This window comes from Nerophis ophidion, linkage group LG28, assembly GCF_033978795.1.
Source record: "Nerophis ophidion isolate RoL-2023_Sa linkage group LG28, RoL_Noph_v1.0, whole genome shotgun sequence".
In the NCBI taxonomy this organism is placed as follows: Eukaryota; Metazoa; Chordata; class Actinopteri; order Syngnathiformes; family Syngnathidae; genus Nerophis; species Nerophis ophidion.
The window spans coordinates 20,808,216-20,828,428 of record NC_084638.1 but is presented as its reverse complement, the minus strand read 5'-3'; the positions used below and the strand labels follow the sequence as shown (position 1 = coordinate 20,828,428).

Sequence of the window (20,213 nt, the reverse complement as noted above, 5' to 3'; positions counted from 1 at the left end):
AGAGATCCATCTGGATTCATGAACTTCATTCTAAACATTTCACAAAAAAAGAAATCTTTAACGTCAATATTTGACATGGATGCTATTAAAAAAGGCTTAAAACCCCCTTTTTTAATTTTAAAAAGCCTTTTTATAGACATACATGCTGGTTCTAGCTTTCGGGCTGTTTCTAGTTTAATATTTTATTTATCTTTTATCTTTTTTTATTAGTAGCACAATTTTTCACATTGTGGCACTTTGAGGTTTTTTGCTCAACGTAAAGTGCTTTTTACAAATACAATCTATTATTATTATTATTATTATTAGATTTATGGAACATTTCCACAAAAAAATCTAGCTGTCAACACTGAATATTGCATTGTTGCATTTCTTGTCACAGTTTATCAACTAACATTCATATTTTGTTGAAGTATTATTCAATAAATATATTTATAAAGGATTTTTGAATTGTTGCTATTTTTAGAATATTAAAAAAAAAATCTCACGTACCCCCTGGCATACCTTCAAGTACCCCCAGGGGTACGTGTACCCCCATTTGAGAACCACTGCCATAATGTATAGTTATGGGAAGATTTCAGCTTTTAGGTATTGCAACAAGTCAACAGTACTGAATAAGTAGTATTATATTTTTAACTTTTCAGATTTCAATCCATTAACTTTGAACCAGAAAATATGTGTCAATAATTTCAAAACATACTGCAAATCACCTTTTGGCAGGCATCATGTTGTAATTTATGGGTTATAGTTAACATAAAGTCTATTTTTTTAAATGTTAAGAGTACTTAAAGCGCTATAAAATACTTGTATTGCAGGACAAATATCCATCCATCCATCATCTTCCGCTTATCCGAGGTCGGGTCGCGGGGGCAACAGCCTAAGCAGGGAAACCCAGACTTCCCTCTCCCCAGCCACTTCGTCCAGCTCTTCCCGGGGGATCCCGAGGTGTTCCCAGGCCAGCCGGGAGACATAGTCTTCCCAACGTGTCCTGGGTCTTCCCCGTGGCCTCCTACCGGTTGGACGTGCCCTAAACACCTCCCTAGGGAGTCGTTCGGGTGGCATCCTGACCAGATGCCCGAACCACCTCATCTGGCTCCTCTCGATGTGGAGGAGCAGCGACTTCACTTTGAGTTCCTCCCGGATGGCAGAGCTTCTCACCCTATCTCTAAGGGAGAGCCTCGCCACACGGCGGAGGAAACTCATTTCGGCCGCTTGTACCCGTGATCTTATCCTTTCGGTCATGACCCAAAGCTCATGACCATAGGTGAGGATGGGAACGTAGATCGACCGGTAAATTGAGAGCTTTGCCTTCCGGCTCAGCTCCTTCTTCACCACAACGGATCGGTACAACGTCCGCATTACTGAAGACGCCGCACCGATCCGCCTGTCGATCTCACGATCCACTCTTCCCTCACTCGTGAACAAGACTCCTAGGTACTTGAACTCCTCCACTTGGGGCAGGGTCTCCTCCCCAACCCGGAGATGGCACTCCACCCTTTTCCTGTGGGGAGTGCTCAGAGAGTATGGGGTATCGGACTGTCTTATTGTGGCGGTCCGTTCCCTGTACGATCAGTGCCAGAGCTTGGTTCGCATTGTCGGCAGTAAGTCGAACACATTTCCAGTGAGGGTTGGACTCCGCCAAGGCTGTCCTTTGTCACCTATTCTGTTCATAACTTTTATGGACAGAATTTCTAGGCGCAGTCAAGGCGTTGAGGGGTTCCGGTTTGGTAACCGCAGGATTAGGTCTCTGCTTTTTGCAGATGATGTGGTCCTGATGGCTTCATCTGACCGGGATCTTCAGCTCTCGCTGGATCGGTTCGCAGCCGAGTGTGAAGCGACCGGAATGAGATTCAGCACCTCCAAGTCCGAGTCCATGGTTCTCGCCCGGAAAAGGGTGGAGTGCAGGACAAATATTTTATCATATTAATGAACAATATAAACGTGTAATATAAGACTACTATATAATGTAACAATATAAAACTATTAATACAATTTATTTAATCGCTTTTAAAACGTTTCTAAAGCACGGAACATCTCGCGAGAGCATAGCCGGGCTGGCTCGTGACGTATAAGTGTCCCAACTGTCGTAAAATAACATGGAAATAAAGAGGAAGTAAAGGCGGGCGCTAATAAATACATCAGTGTTATTATTTGTTCGCTATTTTGTAAATACTTATGTCGTACAAGAGGCATATTTATTTATTTCAGGGTAGAACGTCTCGGTCTGCAAGAATCTTTGCGTTGCTTAGTTAGTCAGTACTGTGAAGCTGAGAAGCGACTCGTGCTAGTTAGCTTAGCTTGTTAGCTGCTAACAAAGAGACGCGGACGTTATCAACACATCGCTAAGTAGAGATCAAATGTGAGTGTAAAGTGTTGTGATTGTGTGAAAATGTGTGAAAGAACGATAGCAGAGTACGAGGAGGAACTTTCTAGAACAAAAGAGGAGAACAATCAACTACTGGGCGCTGTTTTCGAGAAACATCAAGTTGTGTTACACAGAAACGGTTTGTTTACTTCTTACGCACAACTTTCGTAACTTTATATTTGATTAACAACACTTTTCTTAAACATAGTGTGTATAAGAAGGTGACTTGTCTTGTGGGGATGATGCACTGCCTCCAACTAGTACCATTTTAAATGTGTTACACTTTTAAATACTTGCCTCTCAATTTATAACGCGTAAATATTAAGAAGCTTACAGAATGTGTTTTGTTGTTCTTATTATTATTCAACAGATAGTATTACATGTCAAATTTAGAAGGAAAAAACCCCGCATGTTTAAAAGAGATACAATAAAACGACTACTGGGTATATTATGTTAATCAACTCATTCTAAATTGGGTGTTATTTTAGAATGCTTAAGTGCAGTTCCCCTCTAATAATTTTGATTGACGGTACAGTTTGATGATTGATAGGCGGAACCTTTTAATTGGTTATTGTCTATGGACGTGCACAAATTCAGAACACTCAGTTACCACAGAAAAAAAAAAATTCTCGGATGAAACAGTCTTGAGAGGCAATTCTAATTCACTAGATATTCTAAGACAGAGGTAGGGAACTTATGGCTCTAGAGCCAGATGTGGCTCTTTTGATGACTGCATCTGGCTCTCGGATAAATCTTAGCTGACATTGCTTAACATTGGATTAGATTAGAGTAGATAGTATTTTATTTACATTACATTTATTTAGCATGATAAGTAATTAATAATTCCGCTGGTAATCACAGTGTTAAAAATAAGGTTCAAATTATAAAACATTCTCATCCATTTTAATCCATCCATCCGTTTTCTATCGCACCTGTTCAAGATGTCGCATTATTGGTAAGAAGTATTATATTTATTATTGGTTAACTTTAAAATAACAATTTTATTAAAAAGAATAAGGGACTTATTATATTCTAAAAATGTTGGTCTTACTTAAAAATGCACGCATTTAGTTGTATTCAGTGTTAAAAAATATTATGTGGCTCTCACGGAAATACATTTTGAAATATTTGGCTTTCATGACTCTCTCAGCCAAAAAGGTTCCCGACCCCTGGTCTAAGGTAATTTAAACTTTTCTACTATTCAACATCATCATTGTCAAATGCTTACAATTATATGTATACAGGCAATTGTAAGCTATTGGCTATATAGAATAACCATATGGGTTCAGATGTTTGCATTATATATTTTTAGCTAGCAATTTTTGGGGTATTAAAAAAACATTAAATTGGATTCGCTGATACTTGTAGAAACCCTGATATAATGATTCTAACATGTTAAAAGTGCAATTTCGATGTTATATGATTTGTAGGAAAAAAAATCATCAGAAAGATATTTTTTTATTTCAACTATAATGTGTGTTTTTTGATTACTCGATTAATTGAACAAACAATTATATCAATAGATTAATTGATTACTAAAATAATGGATAGCTGCAACACTAATTATATGTGATAATGTGGGATCTGAGCCGAGGATGTCGCTGTGGCTTGTGCAGCTCTTTGAGACACTTGTGATTTAAGGCTATATAAGTAAACATTGATTGATTGATTCATGAAAACGAGACAGTTTAGCCACACAATATTTATAAGAGGTTTATGTCAGTGGGGTGTAGACTTTTTTTGGAGCTGTGTAACATTTAATCTGGTCTGGTTTTATTATTTAAGAATGGAAAGTCCGGAATCTATACCAAAATGTATTTTGATTCTTTTCAGGACTTTTTGATGCTTTTCTGAATAAAAGAGACCACAAAAAATTGCATTATTGGCTTTATTTTAACAAAAAATCTCAGGGTACATTAAACATATGTTTCTTATTGCAAGTTTGTCCTTAAATAAAATAGTGAACATACAAGACAACTTGTCTTTTAGAATAAGTAAGCAAACAAAGACTCCTAACTATCCATCCATCCATTTTCTACCGCTTATTCCCTTTTGGGGTCGCGGGGGGCGCTGGCGCCTATCTCAGCTACAATCGGGCGGAAGGCGGGGTACACCCTGGACAAGTCACTACCTCATCGCAGGGCCAACACAGATAGACAGACAACATTCACGCTCACATTCACACACTAGCGGCAATTTAGTGTTGCCAATCAACCTATCCCCAACTAGTCTGCTGACATATGCAGTAACATATTGTGTCATTCATATTCTATTATTTTGTAAAAAAATATTAAGGACAAGTGGTAGAAAATGAATTATTAATCTACTTGTTCATTTACTGTTAATATCTGCTTACTTTCAATCATCAATCAATCAATTAATCAATGTTTATTTATATAGCCCTAAATCACAAGTGTCTCAAAGGGCTGCACAAGCCACAACGACATCCGCGGCACAAAGCCCACATACGGGCAAGGAAAAACTCACAACACAGTGGGACGTCAATGTGAATGACTATGAGAAACCTTGGAGAGGACTGCAGATGTGGGTGGGGGTCGGTGACTTTCTATTTTAACATGTTCCATCAAGGCTTCTGTTAAAATGTAATAATCACTTATTCCTCTGTTGTTTGATACTTTACATTTGTTTTGGATAATACCACAAATTTAGGCATCAATCCAATATTAAGTAGTTACAGGATCATACATCAGTCATTTTCAAAGTCCTCATGGACATATTTCCTGACTTTATAAACATAATATGAATAAAAAAATCAAAAGAAGATTTTGTGATGATTAAAAAATATCGATGTTATCATAGTATCGACGAGATACTCGAGAGACACTCCTGTACTTGGTATCACTACAGCGGATGTTAGGTGTAGATCCACCAATGGTGTTTGTTTACATTGTGACACCGGTGAGCTATTGTATCCTCCTAAGGTGTGTAGTGAAGCATGTTTAGCTATTCCTCTTCCTGCAGGGATGATACTTATAAGAAACATACTTTATTTGTCACCATGGAGGCGAGAATTTGTGATTTAGAAGTAGCTAAAACACTGCCGACTGTGGAATCGACCTTAGCTGCTACCTAGCTAGCCATGTCTAAAAGCACCTTTTCCTGAGGGCGTTTCAGTTATAACTTCACCTTTATCATTAGTTTTTAGACCAAAATGCGTCCGTTCTCCCTTCTTTGTCTACACACCGTGTCTGCTTGTAAGTACTCTGTGTTTGTGCGCTGCCGAACATGCTCCTCTGCTTGTAAACCAGCAATGACACAATGGGAGAGTGGGGGATTGGTACTTTTTAGAGGCGGTACAGCACCAACTATGATTCATTAGTATCGCGGTACTATACTAATACTGGTATACCGTACAACCCGAGAAAGTAATTTATGGTATGCAGGAATTCTTATTTAGTTGTTATCGGATCAGATCACTATTAATTTCAAGTAACAAATGTTGTATTTATTTTGTTTATACAGTTTATATTCTTTCCGGTTGTTTCCATGTGCCCAAATAAGGGACGGCCGGGTAAGAGGAAATAGAACAAGAGAGCGGGAGACTTGTGAAGACAACAAAACTATTCGAAACTCAACTGTAACTGGCCTTTAAGCCACAGCCGTCAAAGTTCCTGAGACACAAAATAACAAGGGTACTGTAGGTTACCATGGTTACCACCACCATTCATTTTTTTACTTTGCTTCTTATAACTTTCAGAAAGACAATTTTAGAGAAAATATACAACCTTAAAAATGATTTGAAGATTTTTAAACACAAACACCTTTTTACCTTTTAAATTCCTTCCTCTTCTTTCCTGACAATTTAAATAAATGTTCAAATAATTAATTTTTTTTATTGTAAAGCATAATAATATATTTTTTTTCATTTTAGCTTCTGTTTTTTAGACGAAGAATATTTGTGAAATATTTCTTCTAACTTATTATGATTAAAATAAAAAAAATAAAAATATTCTGGCAAATCTAGAAAATCTGTAGAATCAAATTTAAATCTTATTTCAAAGTCTTTTGAATTCCTTTTAAAGTTATAGTTCTGGAAAATCTAGAAGAAATAATGATTTGTTTTTGTTGGAAATATAGCTTGGTCCAATTTGTTATATATTCTAACAAAAAGCAGATTGGATTTTAACCTATTTATATATATTTCAAAATTCTAAAATTAATCTTAATCAGGAAAAACTACTAATGATGTTCAATAAATTATTTTTTTAATTTTTTCAAAAATATTTTTTCTCTTCTTTTTTTCGGTTGAATTTTGTATTTGAAAGAGTCGAAATTGAAGATAAACTATGTTTCAAAATTTTATTTTCATTTTTTTCCAGTTTTCTCCTCTTTTAAACCTTTCAATTAAGTGTTTTTTTCATCTTTTATTCTCTACAAAAAACATTCTGTAAAAAGAAAAAAATGTACGACGGAATGACAGACAGAAATACCCATTTTTTTTATTAAAGATAAATTGAGCAAATTGGCTCTTTCTGGCAATTTCCAAAGACATGCACCTGGGGATAGGTTGATTGGCAACACTAAATGGTCCCTAGTGTGTGAATGTGAGTGTGAATGTTGTCTATCTGTGTTGGCCCTGCGATGAGGTGGCGACTTGTCCAGGTTAGATTAGATTAGATAGTACTTTATTTATTCCGTCAGGAGAGTTCCTTCAGGAAAATTAAAATTTTCAGCACAATCCCATTCAAGTTTAGACAAACATTACAGGGAGACAGAACAGGATCGCTGACGGGTCTGCCGGCTTCCAGTGCCCCTTACAATAAAGATGAGATAAAGGTAAACAAAGGGGGGGAGAAAAAAAATAGAAGATTAAAATAAAATTTAAAAAATCGGTCTTTGCCTGGGCCCTGGAGAGGAGGTGCAGACTGAGGCCAAGGGAAAAAAACAAATAAATAAAAATAAAATAAAAAAACAACTCATAACCATGGTACACATCCCTCTCACATGTGTGTAAGAGGGAAACATCAAACATCAAAGAACACAGAGGACATTTAAGACATTAAAGCAGCAGATACAAGCAGACACTTCTACATACAGCTATGAATAAAAAGTAAAAGAAACATGTCCACTGTGGTGGCCTCTGCGGTGTTCCACGCCATCGTCCGCTGGGGAGGAGGGAGCATGGCCAGAGACAGGAGCAGACCCAACAAAGCAACCAAGACAGCCGACTCCACTCTCGGCCAGTGTCCAGTCCGAATGGATGAGCGAGGATACGTCCAAGGTGACTGAGGTGTCCAACACCTGCTCACCCAGTCAAGACACTGCGGAGCCTCCCCGTCCCAGCGCTCAGTGCTAGCTCCCCAGCCCTGTCCCCTCATCCGCATCTCCTCCAGTACATCCAAACATACTCTGGTGTAGCAGACACCCAGCAGCTGGTCTCCATAGCCAAAAGGCTCCCGGGAGGCAGATCCAGAAGTCCACAAAAAAAGCACCACAGAGGTCACGAAAGTGCCATTCCTTGTCACACAGTCCCAAAGGGTCCCGGACCAAAAGGCAAAAAAATATAATAAGACATGAAAACAAGAGGGAAACACAAAAGGATGAAACAAGAGCACAGAGCTCCTGCCTACAGCAGCCACTACATCAGCGCCATCTTGGAAAAAAAAAAAAATTGTAGCTGAGATAGGCGCCAGCCAGCGCCCCCCGAGACCCCAAAGGGAATAAGCGGTAGAAAATGGATGGATGGGCTATTTCTGGCAATTTATTTAAGTGTGTATCAAACTAGTAGCCCTTCGCATTAATCAGTACCCAAGAGGTAGCTCTTGGTTTCAAAAAGGTTGGTGACCCCTGCACTATATACTCCATAGGTAATAACATTAAAAATAAAGTAAGTTCTATTTCATATGGTGATATAAATAAGAGTATCTAGAAAATAAATGGATGGATGAAATAAATTCAGAATATTTATCATGTTTCTTCTTTTTACTTTGTACACACTACGTTTGAAGAGTTTCTTGAAGTGGATTATATTAGTACATTGTTTGATGTCTTTGCTTAATCCATTCCATTAATCTAATTCCACATACTGATATACTGAAGGTCTTAAGTGTTGTACGTACAAATGTTTTAAATTATATTTTTCTCTGAGATTATATTCATCTTAAAAGTTTTTGCACAACTAAAAAAAAAATGACCTGAACTGAGTAGAACTAGAATACTACATAAACTAATAGTTAATAGGTTTCTTAACTAAACTGCCAACAAATTTAAAGTGCACATAAAAAACAGTTTCACCACTTTAGTCATAACTTCTCTATGACTTCTTCTGTTTGTTTGATGTTGTCATTACTGCCACAGGTGGTGGAAAAGTGTATTACAACTGAGTACCATACAGACCACAGCTGGAAACAGATATGTTTTGGCACTCTATGCTTTAAACTAAGTATAATCATATGTGGTTTGGACATGGGCATTGATTTTTTTGTAAGTGGTATTAAAAATTGCATTATTAATACACAAATACATTATATTTGCTGATACCTGTAGAAACCCTGCTGCTGCCCGTAAAAAAAAAGTTCCACCTCCTCTCTGTAGTGCTTCTTGTCGTCATGGATGAGACCCACCACTGTTGTGTCATCCACATATATAACGTTGTGGTTTGTGTTGTGCGGACCACAACAGTCATGGGTCATCAGGGTGTAAAAAGTAGGGGGCTGAAAATACAACCCGGTGGAATGCCTGTGCTCTGCATAATGGTGTCTGATCTGTTTTTCCCTCCCCCGTACACATTATTAAAAAGTCCTGTATTTAGTATTACAGGGGTGTGTTCAGTCTTAGTGGGCCCATTTTGTTGATCAGGTGCTGTGGGATTATGGTGTTAAAGACCAAGCTGAAATCCACAAACAACATCCGGACCATTGTTTTAATTTTTCCCCCCAGGTGTTGCAGGGACAGGTGTAGTGCGGTGGTTATGACATCCCTTACCACCACCTCGTGTGAACATGGAGTGATTGAATGATGGGTTCTCACTTCTCTGTGAAGCAGCTTTGAGTAAAAGTGCTGTATAAATTTAATCCATTATTATTATTATTATCCTCGGTGAAACGCTTTGATATGCAAAGTGAAGTGGGATAGGATAGAGCCGATGTGACCTTTGACCAGCCTGTCAAAGCACTTCACGGTCATGTTATAAATTAAGAAAACCTCGATCAATTCTGGTTACTTTTTAGAAGGACTTTTCAAATCCCCACCCTCCAAATTTCCAAGCCTGTTTTTTTTTTTACTCACTGTACCACTTTTGAAGTAATTTTAGAGGCTGAGACAAAAGGAAGTCTTTCGTGTGTTTTTATTAACTACACACTTTTAACACAACACACAAAATAACACATTGTGTTAACAGTGTCAGTCAAAAACTATTTATATCCTCTCTTAATCTTATTTACTAATTTACCCAACAGACATCCAGCAGCCCCCTCACATTAAAAAGGAAGAGGAGGAAGTGTGGATCACTCAGGAGGAAGAGTGTCTTCTAGGGCAGGAGGAGGCTGATCTCAGCAAGTTTCCACTGACTGTTGTCTCTGTGAAGACTGAAGAGCATGAAGACAAACCACCTGAGTCCTCACAGCTTCATCACAGTCCAAGTAAGCACAACATCCACATATCTTTTTATTCTCAGGGCATTCAATCCATCACAACTGGACGGTTCTGGGGACAGCGTGGCGAAGTTGGTAGAGTGGCTGTGCCAGCAATCTGAGGGTTACTGGTTCAATCCTCACCTTTTACCATCCTAGTCACGTCCGTTGTGTCCTTGGGCAAGACACTTCACCCTTGCTCCTGATGGATCCTAGTGAGCGCCTTGCATGCCTTGCAGCTCCTGCATTCAGTGTGTGAATGGGCGAATGTGGAAATAGTGTCAAAACGCTTTGGGCTCCTTAAAGGGGAACATTATCACCAAACCTATGCAAGCGTCAATATATACCTTGATGTTGCAGAAAAAAGACCATGTATTTTTTTAACCAATTTCCAAACTCTAAATGGGTGAATTTTGGCAACTTAAACGCCTTTCTGTTTATCGGTCTTTTAGCGATGACGTCAGAACGTGACGTCACCGAGGTAATACAGCCGCCATTTTCATTTTCAACACATTACAAACACCGGGTCTCAGCTCTATTATTTTCCATTTTTTCGACTATTTTTTGGAACCTTGGAGACATCATGCCTCGTCAGTGTGTTGTCGGAGGGTGTAACAACACTAACAGGGAGGGATTCAAGTTGCACCACTGGCAAGAAATCTTCCGCCAGACCCCCATTGAATGTGCCACAGTGTCTGCACATTTTCCCGGCGATGCTAAGACAGATGGCACAGAGATGTATGGATAACCTGCAGATGCATTTGCAACGATTAAGTCAACAAAATCACAAAGGTGAGTTTTGTTGATGTTGTTGACTTATGTGTTAATCAGACATTTGGTCGCAGCATGACTGCCAGCTAATCGATGCTAACATGCTACGCTAATCGATGCCAACATGTTATTTACGCTAGCTGAATGTACATTTGAAACTAGATACCCACATTTAATGCGAAACAAACACTTACCAATCGACGGATTTAAGTTGCTCCAGTGTCACAAGATGTGAAAGTCCTGATCGTTTGGTCTGCACATTTTACCGGCGATGCTAATAAGGCAGCCATGCTATGGGCCACTTCATTAGGTACACCCATTTTATGGCCGAATAGCGTCAATAGCTATTCGCTCAATAGCTTCAATTTCTTCTTCAAATTCGTTTTCGCTATCTGCCTCCAATCTCCGAACATCTGTTTCAATACATGCGTAATCTGTTGAATCGCTTAAGCCGCTGAAATCCGAGTTTGAATCCGAGCTAATGTTGCTATATCTTGCTGTGGTAACCGCCATGTTGTTTGTATTGGCAGCCCTGTATGACGTCACAGGGAAATGGACAGTCCCATCGCAAATAGGGAAAATCAAGAACTTTAAAGCTTTTTTTAGGGATATTCCGTGAGGTGTAAAATTTTGAAAAAAAACTTTGAAAAATAAAACAAGCCACTGGGAACTGATTTTTATTGTTTTTAACCCTTTTGAAATTGTGATAATGTTCCCCTTTAAAAAGGGGTAAAAAAGCGCTATACAAGTACAACCCATTTACCATGTTCACTTTGTCTTACAAAACCCAAAAGCAGTGAAGTTGGCACGTTGTTTAATTCGTATACAAAAACAGAATACAATGATTTGCAAATCTTTTTCAACTTATATTCAATTGAATAGACTGCAAAGACAAGATATTTAATGTGCGAACTGAGAAACGTATTGTTTTTTTGCAAATAATCATTAACTTAGAATTTAAAGGCAGCTGCACATTGAGAAAAAAATGTCACAAGGGCATTTTTACCACTGTGTTACATGGATTTTCCTTTTAAAGGGGAACATTATCACCAGACCTATGTAAGCGTCAATATATACCTTGATGTTGCAGAAAAAAGACCATATATTTTTTAACCGATTTCCGAACTCTAAATGGGTGAATTTTGACGATTTAAACGCCTTTCTATTTATCGCTCCCGAAGCAATGACGTCAGAACGTGACGTCACTTAGGTGATAAAGCCGCCATTTTCATTTTCTCACATTACAAACACCGCGTCTCAGCTCTGTTATTTTCCATTTTTTCGACTATTTTCTGGAACCTTGGAGACATCATGCCTCGACGGTGTGTTGTCGGAGAGTGTAACAACACTAACAGGGAGGGATTCAAGTTGCACCAGTGGCCCAAAGATGCGAAAGTGGCAAGAAATTGGACGAAATTTGTTCAAAATACGAGGGTGTGGGGAAGGCCGACGAAATGGTCAGTTGTTTGTTCTGCACACTTTACCGACGATAGCTCTGCTACTACAGAGATGGCAAGATTGTGTGGATATCCTGCGACACTCAAAGCAGATGCATTTCCAACGATAAAGTCAAAGAAATCTGCCGCCAGACCCCCATTGAATGTGCCGGAGTGTCTGCACATTTTACCGGCGATGCTAAGACAGACATAGTACAGAGATGTATGGATAACCTGCAGATGCATTTGCAACGATAAAGTCAACAAAATCACAAAGGTGAGTTTTGTTGATGTTGTTGACTTATGTGCTAATCAGACATATTTGGTCGCGGCATGACTGCACTCTAATCGATGCTAACATGCTATTTAGGCTAGCTGTATGTACATTTGAAACTATATTTACATCCAGCGTTTCCTTCCACCCACATTTAATGCCAAACAAACACTTATCAATCAACAGATTTAAGTTGATCCAGTGTCACAAGATGCGGAACTTCCGATCGTTGGTCTGCACATTTTACCGGCGATGCTAAGGCAGACATGGCCGAATAGCGTCAATAGCTATTCGCTCAATAGCTTCAGTTCCTTCTTCAATTTCGTTTTCGCTATCTGCCTCCATACTCCAACCCTCCGTTTCAATACATGACCTGTTGAATCGCTTAAGCCGCTGAAATTCGAGTCTGAATCCGAGCTAATGTCGCTATATCGTGCTGTGCTATTGTTTGTTTGTATTGGCAGCACTGGATGACGTCACAGGAAAATGGACAGTGGCTTCGCAAATAGCGAAAATAAGGTACTTTAAAGCTTTTTTTTAGGGATATTCCGGGACGGGTACAATTTTGAAAAAAACTTCAAAAAATAAAATAAGCCACTGGGAACTGATTTTTATTGGTTTTAACCATTTTGAAATTGTGATAATGTTCCCCTTTACCAACACTCAGTAAACGTTTGGGAACTGAGGAGACCAGATTTTGAAGCTGTTCTGGTGGAATTCTTTCCCATTCTTGCTTGATGTACAGCTTTAGTTGTTCAACAGTCCGGGGTCTCTGTTGTATTATTTTAGGCTTCATATTGCGCTACACATTTTCAATGGGAGACAGGTCTGGACTACAGGCAGGCCAGTCTAGTACCTGCACTCTTTTACTATGAAGCCACGCTGTTGTAACACGTGGCTTGGCATTGTCTTGCTGAAATAAGCAGGGGTGTCCATGATAACGTTGCTTGGATGGCAACATATGTTGCTTCAAAACCTGTATGTACCTTTCAGCATTAATGGTGCCTTCACAGATGTTTAAGATACCCATGTCTTGGGCACTAATACACCCCTCTACCATCGTAGATTCTGGCTTTTGAATTTTGCGCCGAGAAAATTCAGGGTGGTTCTTTTCTTCTTTGGTCCCGAGTATACGACGTCCACAGGTTCCAAAAACAATTTAAAATGTAGACTCGTCAGACCACAGAACACTTTTCCACTTTGCATCAGTACATCTTAGATGAGCTGGGGCCCAGCAAAGCCACCAGTGTTTCTGGGTGTTGTTGATACATGGCTTTGACTATCTATAGTAGAGTTTTAACTTGCACTTACAGATGTAGCGACAAACTCTAGTTACTGACAGTGTTTTTTTTAAGTGTTCCTGAGCCCATGTAATGATATCTTTTACACACTCATGTCGGTTTTTAGATGCAGTACCGCCTGAGAGATAGAAGGTCGGTAATATCATCGCTTACATGCAGTGATTTCTCCAGATTCTCTGGACCTTTTGATGATATTACGGATCGTAGATGGTGAAATCCATTAATTCCTTGCAATAGCTCCTTGAGAAATGTTATTATACTGTTCGAAAAAATTGCTTACGCTTTTTTTCACAAAGTGGTGACCCTCACCCCATCCTTGTTTGTGGATGACTGAGCATTTCATGGAAGCTCCTTTTATACCCAGTCATGGCACCCACCTGTTCCCAATTATCCTGTTCACCTGTGGGATGTTCCAAATAAGTGTTTGATGAGCATTCCTCAACTTTATCATTCTTTTTTGCCACTTGTGCCAGCTTTTTTGAAACATGTTGCAGGCATCAAACTCCAAATGAGCTAATATTTGCAAAAAATAACGTTTTCCTGTTCAAACGTCAAGTATCTTGTCTTTGCAGTCTATTCAGGTGTATATAGGTTGAAAACGATTTGCAAATCATTGTATTCTGTTTTTATTTACTTTACTGGTTTCGTAGAATTTATAACCATTGAAATATGTCAGGAAAAAAAGCAAACAGATATTCATCGGTTGTATATATAGATCACCTAAGTCAAGTATATAAACATTTGAAAATTGGATCAAGGAAAATAACATGGATAATGGTCAAAAAATAATTTTCTTATCTGGTGACTTAAATATTGACTTACTGAACCCTAACAAGCAAAAGTCCATTGATAACTTCATCGATATAATGTTCAGCATCGGTTTATATCCTAAAATCACAAAGCCAAGCAGAATCACAGGACACTGTGCCACCCTTATTGATCATATTGTTACTAATGATTGTGATAACAACATTACGAGTGGTCTAGTTATAACCAACATTAGTAATCATCTGCCAGTTTTCGCAATATATGACGGAAACTTCAAGAAGAAGAACTCAATAGCTTTATTAAAAATGACACTAAGAGGGATTGCCCCCAATAATTCTTAGGCACACTGATAGTAAACAATACAATGAATAATAATAAACAAGAGTTGAACATGATCAGTAAAAAGTCTGATTAAAAAGGTGTGTCCTTAGCCCTTTTAAAAAAATATCAACGGTCTCTACAGTCCTGAGGCTCTCTGGCAGGCTGTTCCACAGGTGGGGGCCATAAGAGGATATAGGACCCACTCTCTGTCAAATAGTCAAAAACCCATCAATGAAAATGATTCATGACCTCTAAGCCACGCCCCCGGATTTTGATGTGTTCAGTAGGTCAGTGACAGTATGATTTGACCGATCAATCCATTAAAGATGACCATGTATTTTACAGTCTGATACTAACAGTCTGATTTGTCGGAAGCCAGTTGTTTTGAAAATCTATGAAATATGTGTCCATGTCCAGCCATCCATCCCTTTTCTATCGCTTGTCCCTTTCGGGGTTGCGGGGGGTGCTGGAGCCAATCTCAGCTGCATTCGGGCGGAAGGCGGAGTACACCCTGGACAAGTCGTCACCTCATCCTAGGGCCAACACAGATAGACAGACAGCATTCACTCTCACATGCACACACTAGGGCCCATTTAGTGTTGCCAATTAACCTATTGTGTCTATGTCAACTCTATATATGTAATATACTTCATTTGACAGGAGCGTGTATGTGAACTTGTTGGAACTCTAACAAAATGGAGAGGGTGCTATGTGTGGCATGTTAAAGGCCTACTGAAATGAGATTTTCTTATTCAAACGGGGATAGCAGGTCCATTCTATGTGTCATACTTGATCATTTTGTGATATTGCCATATTTTTGCTGAAAGGATTTAGTAGAGAACATCGACGATAAAGTTTGCAACTTTTGGTCGCTCATATAAAAGCATTGCCTTTACCGGAAGTAGCAGACGATGTGCGCGTGACGTCACGGGTTGTAGGGCTCCTCTTATTGTTTATAATGTGAGCCTCCGGCAGCAAGAGCTATTCGGACCGAGAAAGCGACATTTTCCCCAATAATTTGAGCGAGGATGCAAGATTCGTGGATAAGGAAAGTAAGAGTGAAGCACAAAAAAAAAGAAAAAGCGACGGCTCCAGGCGGCGGCAGTGGGACCGTTTCAGATGTAATTAGACACATTTACTAGGATAATTCTAAAGGATCGCTTATCTGCTTAATGTTTTAATAATGTTTTAGTGAGATTGTAAAGACATACCTGAAAGTCTGATGACTGCGGTGAACGCCAGTGTCTCTCAGAGAAGCCAATGGAGGAGCCAAGATCACAGCCGCCTTTTTGACAGCTGCAGGAGGAAGTCGCGTAATCCACTAAAGTCTCCGGTAAGAGCTGACTTAATATCACAATTTTCTCATCCAAAACCTTGCTGGTTGACACAGAAAACATGTTCGTTTGACCGCTTTGTGTTAAACAACAAACAAAGAAACACCGGCTTTGTCTCGGTTGCTAAAGGCAGCTGCAATCCACCGCTTTCCACCAACAGCATTCTTCTTTATAGTCTCCATTATTAATTGAACAAATTGCAAAAGATTCAGCAACACAGATGTCCAAATTACTTAGTAATTATGCGATGAAAAGAGACGACTTTTAGCCGTGTGTGGTGCTGGGCTAATATGTCCCCTTCAACCCGAGACGTCACGCGCACGCGTCATCATTCCGCGACGTTTTCAACAAGAAACTCCGCGGGAAATTTAAAATCGTGAGTTAGTAAACTAAACCGGCCGTATTGGCATGTGTTGCAATGTTAATATTTCATCATTGATATATAAACTAGCAGACTGCGCGGTCGGTAGTAGTGGGTTTCAGTAGGACTTTAATGCGTGTGTGTGTTTGTGTGGGCCCACCCAGGAAGGATAGAATAATGTCTTGTGTGACCATGAGGGTTTGTGTGGGCTTATCCTTTTCCCTGCCTGCACCTTCAGAGTTGAAACAAACACATTAGGAAAAGTCCTGTTTATTTCTAATAAAAGTCATTGTAATGTGTCTTGCAGACGTCCGTGAAGAAAATCTTCTCTCTGAGCAACAGGAGTGGAGCTTCAGGATGGTGAAGGAGGAACCACAGCCCTCTTACTTGAAAGAGGAAGACAAGAACCCACTCCCCAACCACACAAAAGACGAAGAGACCCTACACTTTATAAAGAAAGTGAAGGATCCACTGACCCCCACCATTAAATGGAACAAGGATGAACCACTGACCCCCCACTTTAAAGAGGAAGAGGAGGCGCCACAGACCTACCACATTAAAGAAGAGGAGGTGGAATACAACATCAGTCAGGAGGGAGAGCATATTGAAAGGGTGGCGGAGTTCCCAGTGACTGGTGTCCCTGTGACGAGTGAAGGTGATGAGGTCAAAGGTTTCTTGTGTGTATGACTTATTCTGAGGGAGAACAGCACAATTTCACGTATGGCATCTACCATTAAGGATTGCAGGAATGACTTTTAGGATGTTTTTATATGAATAAGGTGAATTGGATGTTGGCCTGGGAAGGCATTCCCCTGAAGGTCTTCTTTATGTGTCAGCTGGAAGTACCCTGACTGCTGTGAGGGGGAAACTGATGAGATTGTGAGATCATATGTTGGTGCAGGACAATGTCTCATGTGACTGAGCAAAGCTGAACTTTTCTAAAGAATGTTTGTTTTCTTGTAGATGTCGAAGAAGAACATCTTTCTTGTGAGCAGGAAGAGGAGCCACAGCCCCACCACATTAAAGAGGAACATGAGACGCCACAGACCCGTAATGTGAAACTGACCCTTCACATTAAAGGGCAAGCGGAGGACCCACTGAACTTACACATCAAAAATGAAGAGGAGGACCCACTGACCCCCTACTATAAAGAGGAAGAGGAGGACCAAGAGTTGCCGCACATTAAAGAGGAAGAGGAGGAACACCGCATCAGTCAGCCTAAATGTTTGGAGGAGTTCCCAGTGACTGGTGTCCCTGTGAAGAGTGAATATGATGAGGTCAAAGGTGAAAGTGAGGAGAAGAGAGAGGAGGTGCCTCCAAGCAGCAGCTCAACACAACACATGACAACAGAAGCTGATGGAGACCTCTGTGGAGGATCACAAGCAGACAAGCTCTTAGCTCCACTATCAGATAGTGAGGACACAACGTCACACTCTCCTGACACTGATGATGAAGACTCTAAAGATGATAAGACATGTCACACTGACAACACTCACTTCAAATGTTCTCTCTGTGACAAAACTTTTAATGACCATAGTAATCTGAAAACACATATGAGAATACACACTGGAGAAAAAGCATTTATCTGCTCAGTATGTGGTAAAAGTTGTGGACTAAGTCAGAATTTGAAAGTACACATGAGAATACATACCGGAGAAAAACCTTATGTCTGTTCAATCTGTAGTAAAAGTTTTGTACAAAGAAACCATTTGGAAGTACACAAGAGAACGCACACTGGTGAAAAAACGTTTTCCTGTTCAATCTGTGGAAAAAGCTTTAGAGAAAGTCACAATTTGAAAAGACACATGAGAACACACACTGGTGAAAAATCACATTCCTGTTCAATCTGCAACAGAAGCTTTTGTCAACGACCAAACCTTGTAGCACACATGAGAACACACACAGGAGAGAAAGTGTTGAGTTGCAGTGTGTGTGGTGAAAGATTCTCTTATAAGTACCAGTGTAAGAAACACAAGTGTGCTGGTGAGAACAGCAGCAGCAAATGAAACTGCAGGATTTGAAATAAACTGTCAAGACTTTAATTTTGACTTTCTAACAACATCAGCACGTATAACATATGTGACATTGTTGTTTGTGTAACAATCTTTTAATATGCTTCTACATTTATAGATTAGATATTTTATATCAGTGCTTTTTTCAGTCAAATACATGCATTATATTATGCAACGTTGTGTACTTTTATTAAAAATTGAACAGAAAAATTTGACTGAAAAGGTGAGTATAAACAGTACAAGACATATTTTACATAAAATAAATATTTAATGTGTGTATATTAAAGATGCGCGGATAGGTAATTATAATCATCCGCATCCGCAGAACCAAAGTCGTCATCCACCCGCCGTCCACCCGAACCAACATTCTATCAGGACCGTACCCGTCCGCCAACCGCCCGCTGAAATACATCAGAGGTTGTCCGCCTTTACCCCTCAAAGAACTATTTAATCCTGCTTCACAAAGTAATGAAGACAATTGGAGTCACTAACGTGCCTGCGACTATCCAATTGCGTTCATCCTGATAACAAGAATATGGGCGTGCTGTGAAGTCATTGCCTTAGACACCTTCAACAACATGTACGAACCGATTGTTGGTCCGGCAACATGTTGTGTACAGCTTCCGCAAATACGCTACAAGATTGAAAGGCATACTGGGTGATACAGAGTACACTGATGGTTGTGATATAGAACATCCTCACAGTAACACAACATAAACGCAACACAACAAATACCCATAATCCTTTGTATCAGTGACACTTCCTGAATATATTTTACACCCCCGCGCCCCGTCGGTAAGGTGGGCGGGGTTTGCTGCTAGTGAGGTGTATAAAATAGTCAGGAATTGTCATGAATACAAAGGATTCTGGGTATTTGTTGTGTTGCGTTTATGTTGTGTTACTGTGAGGATGTTCTCCCGAAATGTGTTTGTCGTTCTTAATTGTTGTGGCTTCACAGCGTGGTGCATATTACTAAGAGTGTTAAAATTGTTTATATCACAACCATTAGTGTACTCTGTGTCACCCAGTATGCCTTGCAGTCGTGTGTGTGTTGCCGCGGAAGCTACACACAACATGATGCTGGACTGACAAGCAGATCGTACATGCTGTAGAAGGCGACAAAGCCAATGGACTCATAGCACGCCATAATACTTATTATCTGGGTGACTACCTGCAGTCATTCAGGAGAATAATAGCGTCTCTTATTGTCTTCTTCGCTTTGTGACACGGGTCTCAAATGGCACTTTGATTTGCAAAGGATACCGATCCCAGAACCATGCATATCAAATATTTCCGGATGGTTCAACCGCCACCCGCCCGAATCTAATTATAATCTATTTTTTCGTCATGTCAACCGCCCGACCCGCGGATGAGACCGCAAACCGCGCAACTCTAGTGTGTATATATATTCAAAATGCAATTTTAGACTTATTCATAATAGTGTTTTTTATAGGTGCTTGAAATATTGAAGTGTTACATATTTTTATATCTAATTGTTATTGATCCCAAAGATTAGCACCTTTATATGATATACATATGTACTGGTTCACATCTGACACATCTTCTGGACCACTTCAGGAAGCATATTATTATTTACTTTATACATCATTTCAACAATTGTCTTTTGTACAATTTTAAAATGTTTGTCTTTATGATTTGTTGGGTCTAAATAATCCATTCA

At 39.5% G+C, this 20,213-nt stretch overlaps 1 protein-coding gene across 2 annotated transcripts; it reads left to right on the top strand.

Moving 5' to 3' along the window:
* The first annotated feature begins 2,081 nt into the window (after window positions 1–2,081).
* On the top strand, window positions 2,082–18,707 carry LOC133545410 (zinc finger and SCAN domain-containing protein 31-like). 2 transcript variants are annotated; one of them, XR_009804820.1, is made up of 4 exons: window positions 2,082–2,501; window positions 9,781–9,963; window positions 16,828–17,399; window positions 17,484–18,707. XR_009804820.1 is itself a non-coding variant. In XM_061890977.1 (4 exons), exons 1-4 carry the CDS (start codon window positions 2,387–2,389, stop codon window positions 18,524–18,526), a joined length of 1,689 nt encoding a protein of 562 aa, XP_061746961.1. In that variant the 5' UTR covers window positions 2,082–2,386; the 3' UTR covers window positions 18,527–18,707. The 2 variants fall into 2 exon arrangements, 1 of the variants encoding a protein (XP_061746961.1); XM_061890977.1 differs by having other exon boundaries at window positions 16,828–17,175.
* Window positions 18,708–20,213: the final 1,506 nt, after the last annotated feature.

Excerpts from the sequence above, each read along its gene's own strand:
- LOC133545410 (XM_061890977.1), top strand. The coding sequence starts at position 2,387 with ATGTGTGAAAGAACGATAGCAGAGTACGAGGAGGAACTTTCTAGAACA. Across the intron at positions 2,502-9,780 it reads AGTTGTGTTACACAGAAACG|ACATCCAGCAGCCCCCTCAC; the intron begins GTTTGTTTACTT and ends TTTACCCAACAG. Across the intron at positions 9,964-16,827 it reads ACAGCTTCATCACAGTCCAA|ACGTCCGTGAAGAAAATCTT; the intron begins GTAAGCACAACA and ends TGTGTCTTGCAG.